The sequence below is a fragment of the Podarcis tiliguerta genome, assembly GCF_965153285.1.
Source record: "Podarcis tiliguerta genome assembly, chromosome: 8".
Lineage (NCBI taxonomy): Eukaryota > Metazoa > Chordata > Lepidosauria > Squamata > Lacertidae > Podarcis > Podarcis tiliguerta.
Genome location: NC_139541.1, coordinates 47,565,787 through 47,580,101, shown reverse-complemented (window position 1 = coordinate 47,580,101; position 14,315 = coordinate 47,565,787). Strand labels below are relative to the sequence as shown.

Genomic DNA, 14,315 nt, shown 5'->3' with positions numbered 1-14,315 from the left:
GTCATTTACAAAAGTTTGTTTGCAACTTGTGTACATCCATGGGCGTAGCCAGGGTTTATAGGTGGACAGGCTTCATGTTAGGGGGCAAATCCTGAGTTCGTTAACCCCTGCCTATGCCCATGTGTACATCCTCAGATTGTTAACCCCTGCCTTGTTGCCCCCTGCCTACGCCCATGTGTACATCCTCAGATGAACTCAATCCCATTTTACACAGGGACAAAGCAAAAAAAAAGAGTATTAATTTTACCAAATGTATGAAGCTATGGATGTCATTAACACTGGAATACAGATCTCTACATTCCAAATCTACTTGTTAAATGAACTCAAATTTATATGTACACACAGTGCTTTTTTCTGGGGGGGGGGGGGACCACAGGAGTGCACATACCCCTAAACATGTTGTGAATCTTTGTACTTTTGTCTATTTACTGTATTTATTTTTCCAAATTTGTACTATAAAATTGTGATTTTCTTCCAAGTCAAAATGAGAGTACATGTGAATTAACTTCAAAACAGGTTTGGACATTAAATAAGAATAGGAAGAAAATCTAAAAAAGGCTTATATTAAAGAAGAAGGAATACCGTTAACAGTTGGATTAAATATTCATTAATGTTAGTGTTTAACCTTTAAAAATTCAAAATAATGATTTTACATCTATAGTAAATAAATCTTTGATTCTCTAAAATATGCTGTCTCTCAATCTTCTTTGGAAATCTGATTCTAATTCAACAGAGGCACACATACTTGATATAAAAGAGATGCTACCAGTATAATGGGGCCAGTTACATGCTCAGACTTTGCAGTGCTTTGAATCAAGGTATTTTGTTATTCAGAGGGGGTGGCTGCTTCAGAGTTTGTCTCATTATACTGTACACAACTTGAGTTTTGTATGCATCATATCACTATCACTACAGATGACTACATTTGGGGGTAAAACAGCAAGAATGTGTAAGCCACTGGACTAGAGAACAAGGAAATGCATTACTAATTCCAGTTCTTCGATAAGCACACTACTGTATTAAATGTAATAGCTTTATTTACTCTTGTGAAAAAACTTGGACACAAGCAGTTATAAGCTTTCATTTATTTAATCACACAGCTATTTTAAAAACTAATATTACAAGCACCATGTTTATTATAATTTTAATACCATATCAATAAGAATTTTGAAAAGTTGCCTTTAAAGTTAAAAATAAGTAACACTTTCATTTGCTTAAACAATCAAGCACTTTGATATTACATCTAACTTCAGTTATTTGCTAAAGAAGTTCATCTACTCATTGTCCAGGAAGTACATACAGACTCTGGTCAACAGGTCACACCAGCTAGCAGGCTACAGCCTGCTAAGATGTCATATTGTAATCTGACCAACGGAAGTGTAAGAAGTTTATAGGAATACATTCCATGTTGTTTTATTTTGCTGAAGAGAAATAAGTAATCCACTCCTTTGTCTAAAAATGCCATTAGCTTGCAAGGGTTTGTGATAGTGCACTTTTTCTCTCATTAATTCTAAAATAGTTCCTGGCTTTTTGGGTGATGCAAGTAAGTAATGGTGAGGGGGGAACATCTGCCAGCCCTACAATAGAAGAAAACAAAATTAGAATCAGTTCTAAGTTTTGCATATGGTTCCATATTGCCTTGAAAGTACAGCTGTCCAAAGAACAAAACAGTTTGGTGGGACCTGTCTTTTAAGGGTCACATAAGCCTTTTCTTTTAAACACAGCTCTTCACTTGGTTTATGCACTTGCCTTTTATTCTAGATCACTATAATAGTCTATAATCCTCGGTATGTTACACTAGACCAGTACTGGAGAACTGATGACCCTTAATTAGCCATGCTTACTACAACTCTCATAATTTGCCTTACTTACTAGACGTCATGGGGGTTGGTCCAATAGTTCCCTACCCCACACTAGGGGACCTTTAGTCAAGTTCAGCCCCTAATGTCTCCTGCTAGCATAGTTTGATACATTTCAGTTTCTCACTCCCCTGTGCAAGTCAAGCGATAGGAACTGAAGTACGAACATTCAGCTGCAGTGCTTAAGGGCTCTGAAGATGTTATGGAATCATTTGCCTGGATCTTAGCTTATGCTGGAATGTTGGCACAGCCAATATTCCTCAAATCAATTTTTGGCACTTAAATACAGTAGAACCTATACTTACGACTGCCTCTACTTGGGCCTGATCCAAGTTGCGACCATGGCAAACCCGGAAGTAAATACCGGGTTTGCTGCGATTCATGCATGCACAAAAGCGGCTGCCACACACAACAGCGCTTCTACCAGCGACCCAGATTGACTTATGGACAGACCTCTGGAATTGATCACGTCGTAAGTAGAGGTTCCACTGTACTGACAAGTGAAACAGAGTATATTTTGCCAGTTGTCTGATTATCAGCTGTCATTTAAAGCCTAAACCAGTTTTAAAACTTTGAAAGATTAAAAATAGGTTTGGCAGTGGTGGTACTGAAACTCAGGAATTACTGCTTCTATGGAATCCATATGCACCAGATAAGCATACAAAACATAATACTATGAGTGTGCATTCTCAGACACTGGAACACTTACCGGCAGGTGCTAGGGATTTCAGTGACTCTAAAAGATGAGGACTAGAAAACTTGACCATACATCTAAACGGGTCTTTATTGTTCAAGGTACCATTTCCTTGTTCATTTCTAAACGTAGTCTCAAGCTGTAAGCCAAATCAATGAATGGGTTTATAAAAAAGCGCTCTTTGTAGCTTATAATAAGCCGATAATTATTTTTACAGTTCAAAGTGCTAAAACTACACTTTGTTTTCAGCCAACAGATTATTACACTCAGAATCCACTCAGAATTCAAAAGTTATCCTTTCCTGCACCTCATTTTAAAAGAGCTTTATGCATTTTCTTTAAGAAATCGACAAACAGGAACAGCAACTTTTTCAGATTTTACAATCTGATTTTTCAAAGTACTTATGTTTTCTTAAGTATTTGTGTGTATACACACACACAGAGCCAATCAGTGAAGATTGAGCTCAACATATGGAGAACTATATCACTCTGGTGGAATTCTACCTGTATTGTATCATGAAACTCTGCTTTACTTGGGCCTTCTGTCACAAAGACATTAAATAAAACAGGTTCAATAGATGTGCATTAAAAAAAAACCAAAGAGTGCCCCCCTGTGGCAAATAGGCAACAATGCCTAAAACAGCCTCATTCATAGTTTTATAGAACCCAAAACACCGGCAGCAATTTTGATTGCATTTTTATCACTGCACTAAGCTACATATTCTAATTTACTGTCTCAGTATTGCTACAGTATTGGCTCAATTAAAAAGCGTAAGAATTACTTCAGTCTCAGTACACGATCCTCTAGGGTTGTTGTGAATTGAGAAAAGTACTTTAACATTTCAAGACCATGATGTATCAATTACAACATCAAAGGAATATCACCATTCTGTATACAGGGTAATGATCTGCATGCACGGCTGGAAATCCCGTGTGCATGTAAAACAGTTCATTTAAGAAAAGTAAGCCATTTAAGCCCAGGGTTTTAGACTGTATTTCAAGCAGTCTATACAGTATTAGAATGGTCTCATGCAACACTGAGGAACAAATCAATACTCTTTCAGTTAGTACAATGAAATCTGCACGCTAACAGTTGGCCTATCTTTTAAAAATTGCAGGGCTGCTGCAGAAATAGAAAACTTAGTCAATTATATGAATTTTAGGCCACAAACAACTATAACTAAACATAGGAACTTACTTCTGAGTAAACAAATGGGATTGAAGTAGTAATAGAATAAACAGAATAAAAACTGAACTTGTTTCTGCATCTTACACAGGGAAGTACCTCCCCTGAGATGGTGTCTACCATATAGTTTCATGTATTTCTTTTTAATCTGATTAATGGCACCTTTTTCAGTTGATCAAATAGTCTTATTCAATTAATCTAAGTAGTTAACTGACACTTCAGCCCTAAGTATTGTTTTGTGCAAAAATAAATTCTATAGAATACATATACATAATAAATGTATATTTGTGCATTAAATTTATATAATATGCATTAAATATAATTTTACCTTGTATTGTGCAAACTCCAGTTTTGGCTGAGGACTATCACCAAAGGCTTCCTCATTAACTCTTTCAATTCTTTCCTTTTTAAGTTTATCTTCCTTTACTATATTTGGATCCACTGAAAGTACAGAACCATATAAAATCTCATGTAAAATGTTATCCTTTTCAAAGTAGCATTCAGAACTGAACAGAATTCCAAAGATGTAAAGGTCATGATGCAACAGAGTAAGACATACACACACAGTTCACTGTTGTGTGCTTGAAGTACTATATGAATTGTGCTGCAGTGCCCCCCCCATTCATTTACTCTATAACAAACATACTAAAAGTGAACAGATCAACACCAGAGAAAGCTATGAACCTCCAGCTGTGAGTTTAATGCATGCAAGATAAATATTAGCCACTATTTGAAGTTTCTGAATATTTATTTAAATATTTTAGAAGATTGATAAACCTCTCCAACTAGTGCACAACTTGCTGAACCACTTCCTGTGCACACACAGGGGATATGGGCACCCCAAAACCGATAGTCATGTGGTAAACATGGGCCTCCTTACAATGGCCAGACTTCTTAATATTTAAATAAACTGTTTTGCTATATAGAGTTTTAAACCAAGATATTATGGGTACCTCTTTGCAGAATGCAATTTCGTTCTTGTTGAGGTTGTGGGTGATGTGTTTGAAATTTCTGGAGGAGGGGGTCCATGGAGAGATAGAATAGTGATAGAACATTGTTAGTGTATTTTTTGCCTCTAATGAGTGATTGTATGAAACTGCATAGCATTCAATGCTTGTCCTACTTGGAGAAGACCCACTGAAGTGAATGGGCATGACCAAATTAGGTCCATCAATTTCAATGGGTCTACTCCAAGTAGGACTTTGTATACAACCAATATTCCAAGTTCACTGACTTAAGACCCAGTCTGCATGCCATGAGAAACTGTTAACTATATATTATGCTTAATGACTCCATCAGGGCTGTTTTGCTCCTCCTTCTAGTTTATGAAGAAACAAACCAAATCACTGGCTTAGCATCACAAAACTGCAATCTGATTTATATTAAAAATGCTGACTTCTTGTTGTGGTTTGTTTAGAGGAAAACAAACCACAACCTCTGCTTTGAACATTAGACTAAATCAAGTATTTTTCCTTCTCTCCAGTGCTCAGTGAAGGACCCTTGGCTCAATTCTCTCTTCAATAGCCATGAAATGTAGCCAAGAACAAACCTTGGCTACAGCTCATGGTTAGTGAACAGAGATCTTAACCACAAGCCACAGTTCAGACAGCACATCAAGCCAAACCTTGGCTCAGCACAATAGCAAAAAGGACAGGGGAGGAGCAAAGTGACTTAGCAAGGTTCAGCTTAGCATGTAATGCAAAGCAGTTCAATGGCATATTTGGAGATTAAGTGATAACAGACAGAAATGATAAAAACTCAATAATGGCTCTAAAAGCAGGAGGGAAACTAATTCTGGCCCTTATCATCTCTTCCTGATTGTAAGACTGTACAGCTCTGTAGCACTATAAGCAATCTCTTTGAAGGAGAAAATTTCCTTACCTCCTGAGAATTTTAGAAGCAGGCCTAAGATTTTAACCCCACCCCCCCGCCAAGATTTGACTTAGAATAGTATACTTAAATAACTCACCTGGCTACATCGCTTAAGTAAAATATCTTTAAGCGAGTCTAAATGACGACTTCGGAGGTCCATTTCATGGATGTCATTGTAACTGGCGGCAATCAGCAGAGCCTTTAATTAAAAATGAAGGTGCTAGTTTAGTTGGCGTTGAAAGAGTTGTTCCATTATTTTTGTTTTAGAATTGGAATTTGATATTGAATTTCAGAGTATACATCTCTGTAGGATATCATGCAACTGAGCAGTAATTTCTAGTTGCTTGTTCATTCACTCTTACTACATCTAAGTTTAGAAATTACCTTGAAGATGACAGAAAAACAAATCTTTACCAGACATAATGTATTTACCTGCAAAAGTAACGGTTTGCAGCTCTTATTTCTAGAGCTGGATATGAACACATAAGGCGTCTGTGAAATGTAAGCGACATAGGATGGCTTGTATTGGTTGGGCTTTGTATACTGTGTTCCCCATGCAATGCGAATCCAAATTGCATTGTCTTCAAACTCTTTAAAGCTGATAGTTACCTGAGGTAAAGATAAAGGAAAAATATATATTGCAGTCTGAACCCTATATTTAAAGGCCAAGAAGTATAGACATAGTTGTTTCTTATATGTGTGTTACAAAAGGCAGCAAACACATCATGAACTACTTTAACACAATGGTTTCTACAATGTATACAAAGAAGTTATGAGATATGAAGCACACCTAATTACCTTCCAATATGATACTAAATACTGCATTTAAAAAAAAAAAGAAACCCAATGATCACTGCTAAATTGGATAGATGGCAGACATTTCTCCATTTAGTTTCAAATTACTATAAATTTATATTATTTTTATACAACAGGATAACAAAACATTTAAGAGAACCTAAAATATTAGCATTGTTTATGCTCACATTTTTCAAAGCTGACTGAAGACTTCTTTTAAATTTCTTTTTAAAATCTGCCAAGTCAAAAATGTCATATTCATCACCTGCCAATAAAATAAAACATTTTAAAATAAGCTTCATTCCAAACATAACTTGCATTATTTTAGTTCAATCATGCAAAATACCAAATTATTTATTTATTATTAATAATTTTAAAATCCTGCTCTTTAGTTAAAAAACTTTTCTGAGACGGTCTCATATCCCTGCCCTCATGAATGCAATCAAAAATATGAAATACAAAACGAAAAAGGGTTGGGAGAGAAATAAAATTTAGTCACTGTTTCTCAGTTCTTATAACGATCACCTGGAATTACAGGAATTCAAGGAGAGAAGGGGCCAAAGTTTCTGATCTTCCAACAGAGTTTATGGAAAGATCCTGCAGTACCTTCTCCTATAGGATGGAATGGCTGTTGTAGACAATAGTTCTGGAAAGGGCATAATAAAGTTGCTCTTTCCTCAAAGCAAGTCTAGAGCTGGTGTAATGAAAACTAATCTGCCACCCTGGCTGGCATGAGTTGGTGAGGCTTAGGATATGGAGGTGGATCCATAAATACACACATCCCAGTTAGATTGCTCTGTTCATTTCCTGGGGGAAATGTTTTATTATGGAAGGAAGAAGTATATCTTGGCCTTTAAGTAGCATTAAGAAAAACCCAACCCTTTGAGCTCTGCTAAACAGTCAAAGGTCTGCAAGAAAAACAGCAAAATTTTAGATGTTTCCAGCAAGTTTTATAAGATAGCTGACATAATCCACTTTAAAGTGAGGATAAGCAAAATAACACTATAAGAGATAACTGGGCACTTCACTTATTTATATAATGCTTTTGATAATTATAAACACTTACCACCTTCTTTTGTCATTTGATAAACAGTCCAAAGCTTTTTGTCCCTGTATGTGTAGTTGTCTGAGGAAAAATATTTGACAATAAACAGCATTGCTTATTAACACAAGAATCCATAATTGTTATAAGCTAGCAACTCCTCCCTACACAATACAGGAATTTCATATTTCATTTTGCTGATTAGTCAACAGTTTTGCTCTTTGTTACAGAAAGGATGGCTAAGTTCTGTATGCTTGGGAACCGATATCTATTACACATTCTGGAGATTAGAACAATCCAACCCAACCCTTTTCATGGATGATCAGTTTCCATATAATAAAACTGGTTCCACCCAACAATTAAGAGCTTCACAGAAATAGGACATGTGTTTTCAAATGGTAAGATATAAACAGATTTCCAAATAGTGCAGATACATACTATTCTCATTGGCCACATTTGCAGATAACTCTAAGTCATACATTTTGGCTTACTAAACAATACTGTACACAGATACTCCCACTTTCCTCATCCCTTTATGCAGCCAAAATTTACTTCCCTAACAAGTATAATTGCCAGCAAATTTTAATATCATTCTGATTATATTTGCATAGGGCCATTTGTGCCCAAAATTTCTTCAGGAGCCAAATCCAACCTGCAAGTGACTAGTTATTTCTTCTTATTGTTATTTCTACCATAAAGCAGCTTACAAGAAATGTGAATACAATAAAGAGCAAATATTTACCCAAACATTTATTCCAAATTATGAGAGGAGGAGAAATTATGGTTCCTTAACTTGACATTGGATATAGATTCTTTCAACCTCCATTTACTTTTCAAAAATTGAAGCAAACTAGAAATCAATGCATGATCTGGGGTACTGTAGTTACATTTTAACATTTCACAATGTAAACTATAAATAGCTGCAATGTAAATGTTTACCAAATACTACTGATTTCAGATCACAAAGGAATTCAAACCTTCAGATTCTGACAAATATTCAATCTTGGATTTAGTGAGTTATGCAAATACCATTTAATAGTACTGTAATCCTATAAACACTTGTGGCAGTAAGCCAAATTAAACAGTGACACTTGTAAATAAACAGAGGATTAAGTTGAAAAGAGCATCCCATTTCTTTATCTGGCTCTAAATGTAATTCAAGCTACTATACTGCAAAGAAATGAAATCTTAGTCTAGTAGAAACTTCTTTGCTTTGGGAATGTTCATTGGGGAATACGATTACTGGCTAAACACAATTACTGGGTTGGAGAGGACTCTTGTCTTCTAAAGATGATACATGGATAGCTTGGCCTAGTATCACTATGTAATGAAAACAATAACATCAAATTAAGAGGAAAGGGGAGTGATCAGCTACCTTGTATTACCTAAAAGTTAAATGATTTATTTTTTCGACAAGACAAATATTAATTTAATCAAAAGGAAGTGCTGAGTGCTTATCCAAAATCTAACTGGTTTATACTAAAACAGAAACTAACAACAACAACAACAAAATATAAGAAAACACTTCACTTACAAATGATGTCTAGATCTGCTGCATGCTGGATAGTTGCATGGTTTTCCTTCAAGACAATAAGAACAACTAATCAAAAAAGTTAGACAATATTACATAGGCCCAAATTGCATACAATGGTAAGCCACGGCTTTTTCCAAATGTACTGGTGCATGCTGCTCCTTCACACCAGCCCCCTCCCCTCCATGTCATGTTAGGAGAAAACAAAGTAGAACAGCAACCTTGTATTACTTGCGAACCAGCATTAGTGGTTTGTTTTCGCTAAACAGGTAAGCAAATGTGTGAGCATTCGTTCCCACATAAAACCAAGTCTATGCCCTGATTTGTTTTCTCCAAGCATGGAGGAGGGGGTGGATGTGAAAGAGCTGCATGCACCAGCATGCTACTCATTCACAGTAAACCATGGTTCATGGCTTACTCTTATGTCCAGATCTGGTTAAAAACTGCATTTGTATTAAAATAATATTGTTTCATTATTAAGATCTGAATCTGTAAAATCTATTAGTCATTCATTAGTTGCTTCACTGACAAGAAACTGGGGGCACTCCATCACAGATCAACAAGGGCTGCAACAGTCATGGATTTTGTTGAAATTCTGCAGAATCATTATACAAATCAAAATGTATCTACAGCCAAAGTATCCCTGAGCCTCACCACAATTGCTCCAAGGACACATTTACCATACAACATGTACAATTTGTAACAGACTGTCAGCGGGAGGGGTTTTTGGCCCTGTCCCCAGGGTTCCAGTTACACAGCGCTGATTTCTGGATTAGGTGCTAAAAGGAGCTCCATCACATTGCCCTGCTATACTCCAGCACTGGAGCAAGAAGATACAGTATGCTCCAGTTCTCAGAACTGGAACAAGAAGATATGCACCCCAAAGGTCAAAGCCAGTGCTATTTTCTACATCAGGCTTCGTCAAGCCTGGCCCTTCAGATGTTTTGAGACTACAATTCCCATCATCCCTGTCCACTGGTTCTGCTAGCTAGGGATCATGGGAGTTATAGGCCAAAAAAACAACTGTAGGGCTGAGTTTGAGGAAGCCTGTTCTACATCATTGCTCATGCAAGGAATAATAGTGACTGAAAAAAGATGGGGTATAAATGTAAGAAAAATGTGCCCCCTCAAATGTGCATTCAAAATTCTCTCACTGCAAAGACCACTACTTTTCACACACGCTCCCATAATAATAATAATTTTTTTTATTTATACCCCGCCCTCCCCAGCCAAGGCCGGGCTCAGAGCGGCTTACAAGCAATAATAAAAACAAGATGAATGATTACAAATAAAAAACAAAAGTAAAATACAACATTAAAATAATGGAACATTAAAATATTAAAATGTAGCCTCATTGTAGGAGGAGAAGGAAAAGAAAAAAGAAAGAGAGGGAGGGAGGGAATCAAATTGGCTCCAAGCCAAAGGCCAGGCGGAACAACTCTGTCTTACAGGCCCTGCGGAAAGAAATCAGATCCTGCAGGGCCCTGGTCTCATGAGGCAGAGCGTTCCACCAGGCCGGAGCCAGAGTTGAAAAGGCCCTGGCTCTGGTTGAAGCCAATCTAACTTCCTTAGGGCCTGGGACCACTAGGGTGTTGTTATTTATGGACCTTGAGACTCTCCGTGGGGTATACCAGGAGAGGCGGTCCCGTAGGTACGAGGGTCCTAGGCCGCGAAGGGCTTTAAAGTTCAAAAGCAGCACCTTAAATCTGACCCTGTACTCCATCGGGAGCCAGTGCAGCTTGAAAAGCACTGGATGAATATGCTCCCATGGCAGAGACCCCGTGAGGAGCCTCGCTGCAGCATTCTGTACCCGCTGGAGTTTCTGGGACAGCTTCAAGGGCAGCCCTGCGTAGAGCGAATTACAGTAGTCAAGCCTGGAGATGACCGTCGTATGGATCACTGTGGCCAGGTCGGGACGGGAAAGGTAAGGGACCAACTGCTTGATGCGGCGAAGGTGGAAAAATGACGCCTTGGCTGTTGCTGTAACTTGCGCCTCCATGGAAAGGGAGGCGTCAAGGATTACACCCAAACTCTTAACGGAAGGCAATGGCACTAATTGGGCCCCCACAAAAGAAGGGAGTTGGTCCCTCATCCCCATGCTATCCCGACCTAGCCATAGGACCTCTGTCTTCGAAGGATTTAGTTTCAATCGGCTCCCACAAAACCATCCAGCTACAGCTTCCAAACATCTGGTCAGTGTGTTCGGGGCCGAGTCGGTGTGGCCATCCATCAGCAGATAGAGCTGAGTGTCATCAGCATATTGGTGACAGCCCAGCCCAAAGCTCCGGATAATCTGGGCAAGGGGGCGCATAAAGATGTTAAAAAGCATCGGGGAGAGAATTGCGCCCTGCGGCACTCCACACACCAAGGAGTGGCGCGATGACATTTCCCTCCCTAGTGCCACCCTCTGTCCCTGACCAGAGATACTCACATCACCGCCTCATCCTCTTATTAGGGTGAAGACATCACCAAAGCTCTGGTGGGTCCTCTATTAAAGGCACTTGAGAAAGATTTCAGTATTAAGAAACCAACTCCTATTAAAAGTAATTTAAAAACAAAGACCACCAATAGTACAGTCATAGTACTTAAATAGTACACTACTATGTTTCCCAGTAAGCATGTTTTTTATTTTATGCAGAAAAAAACACTGACATTTGTACAAATTTCACAATGATCCTTCAAATACTGTTCTCACCTCACATAGCCGAACTACTTCTTGGGACACATTTTCCTTTAGCTGATGGATGTTTAAAGACTGAAGCTGAGTTTCAGACAGAAACCCCCATGTGGCAAGCATTTTCCCCATTTCGGAACGTGGGATTCGCAGCACAGTTCTTCTAATGTATTCAGCTACTCTCTCATCCATAATGAAGACCCTTCAAAATAAAATAGAGATTAAACATTCAGATACAGTACACCTGGCATCCCCAATCTTCGGCCCTCCAGATGTTTTAGACTACAATTCCCATCATCCCTGACCACTGGTCCTGTTAGCCAGGGATCAATGGAGTTGTAGGCCAAAACATCTGGAGGACCGCAGGTTGGGGATGCCTGCATTACAGACTTAAGATAGACAGCATACAGCAGCTGTGAAAAAGGTAAATCCAATATTAACAATTAGTAGGAAAAAGATTGAAAATGGCAAAAACTGAAAGGCTACTATAAGTACAGTATTTGCTGCAGCCACATTTGGAATCCTGTTACAAGTCTGGCTTCATCTTAGAATGGTATCACAAAGCTTCAAAAACCCCAGCCACAACCCTAAAATAATTACAGGGTTGAAACACCTTCCAAATAAGAGATGAGCTAAAGTTTTAGAGGCTTAGGAGTTTTGAAAATATAATTAAGAGGGTAGGATAATAATATTTACAAAATTATGTTCACAAAAGTATAGGTTGAGAAAGCTCTCAGTGGTAAAGTATATAAAGTAGAACCTACTGTGAATCAGTCATCCTATCCACAACAGGTAGATATTAAATACTTATTTTCTCCTGTGTTTTGGCTACATCAACCTGCTTCAGAAGCCAGTACAGGACACACTACTACAACAGGGGTAATCAGTGTGGTACCTCCAGATCCTATTGGACTCCACCTCCCATCAACCCCAGTCAGCACCGCCAATAATCAGGGATGATGCAAGCTGCAGTTCAATTACATCTACATTCTATTTTTATCTTGCCATTCCTCCAAATACATGTTCCCCGCATTTTATCCTCACAGAACCTCTGTGAGGTAGACCAGGCTGAGAAAGGAAGTGACTGGTGCATGGTTACTCTCCGTGAGCTCTGTGGATGAATGAGGATGTGAATCTGGGACTATCAGATACCTGCTTTTAGTCTGGCACTGTAAGTGCCACTTTATACTGGCTTTTACTCTTGTGAGAGCAGTGCAACATAAGCGTACACTGGACCCTACTTTCTTCTGAGAGTTGTTGAAAGATATATTTTTGTAAGAGGGTATTTTGTTTTTACAATCAAGTGGTCTATAAATGTTATTGAATATAAAAATGCTTGAAGTATGCAAAATAACAGAGAGTCTCCGAGCATCTTGGTGGCAAGAGCCCATGGGGTCCTAGGCACACACATGGGGTCTATGTCCCTTTGGAGAATAGAAGACATGGCAGCGAATGTCATGCTTTATGAAATATGGTTTATTCACCTATTCACACCTTCAGTCTGCATGGAGGAAGTCCAGATTTTACAGCATAGTCATTTCAAAAGGCAGCAGCATAAGTAGCCTGCAGCCAGCACCCTCCAAATGATGGATCTCAGCTCTTTTATCCTTCTTCACCTAGCCCTCCCCCAGAGCTGTTACCCTGGCAACCTCCCAAATCCCCAGTCTCAGTTCACACCTGGGGGCAAGGGAGAAGTTTCGTTGTGTTGTTAACCGTCTCTACTGTACCTTTGATAGCCGTAGCTCCACCAGATTGGTTTGCATAAGCCAGTCCAGGAATTCCCTGCCTGGCACAGCTGTGAAGTTGGTGTCTTAATCCACATCCCATTTAATCAAACTCCTAATAGTTATTTATTCCTAGAGTTTGGGGGGATCCCCCCAGATCTATAACAATTTGGAAAATATCCTCATCAATGAGCAGCAACATTCTCCCACACTCCAACCCACTCACTGACATTACTTTGGGGATTACGGGGCGGGGCTCCAATGCCCTTTATCCCTGCTGGCTGGGGCTGATGGGAGCTGCAGTCTCAAACACCAGGAGGGCTCGACATCCGGCACCCCAGGCCCACAGGCCATGACTCGGGTTCAAACCCTCTCGGCCACGAAGCTCTCACTGGCTGCGACTTCCTCTCCCGGCCCTATCCTACCTCACAGGGTTGTCGCCAGGACGAAATGGGGATCCCACTATGTTAATGGCCGTCCCGAGCTCCTCGGAGGAAGAGCCGGATAAAAATAAACTGACTGATTTACAACGTACCGTTTCCCCGGCTCGCTTTCTTCTGAGGGAAAAGGGCAGCCCCTGTTACCTCAGCGGCGCTCCCCCACCCTCAAGTCGAACTTACTCGGCCCCGTCCTTCCCATCACTGGCGTTCAGCCGCCGCCTCTTTGCCATCTTCTTTATCGGCTTACGAAGCCCTCACGACTGCCGCCGCCCGCCGCGGCCGCCAAACCGTCCCCTCAGCTTTGAACCAGCCAATCAGCTGCCGCCTTCTCGTCCGCCAAAGCCAATCACCGCCCTAGCGGTGCCATGCACCGCGTTGGCGGCTGCGCAGAGCTCGAACCGCGATAGTCAACAGAAGCCCCCTAGCGTTCCTCGTCTCCTGTTTCGATTGTGCCGGCGTTAGTATAATGTGCTATCAGCTGCAGCAGGAGAAGGGGCGG

General features: G+C 39.7%; 1 protein-coding gene across 2 annotated transcripts; it reads right to left on the bottom strand.

The window, feature by feature from the left end:
• Window positions 1-1,070: 1,070 nt before the first annotated feature.
• On the bottom strand, window positions 1,071-14,293 carry CENPN (centromere protein N). 2 transcript variants are annotated; one of them, XM_083452640.1, is made up of 11 exons: window positions 13,912-14,293; window positions 11,674-11,854; window positions 8,982-9,027; window positions 7,472-7,531; window positions 6,594-6,670; window positions 6,043-6,219; window positions 5,708-5,809; window positions 4,692-4,749; window positions 4,067-4,179; window positions 2,569-2,692; window positions 1,071-1,577 (listed from the first exon to the last, which is right to left on the bottom strand). In XM_083452640.1, exons 2-11 carry the CDS (start codon window positions 11,842-11,844, stop codon window positions 1,465-1,467), a joined length of 1,041 nt encoding a protein of 346 aa, XP_083308766.1. In that variant the 5' UTR covers window positions 11,845-11,854; window positions 13,912-14,293; the 3' UTR covers window positions 1,071-1,464. The 2 variants fall into 2 exon arrangements, with proteins under 2 accessions (XP_083308766.1, XP_083308765.1); XM_083452639.1 differs by having other exon boundaries at window positions 13,997-14,157.
• Window positions 14,294-14,315: the final 22 nt, after the last annotated feature.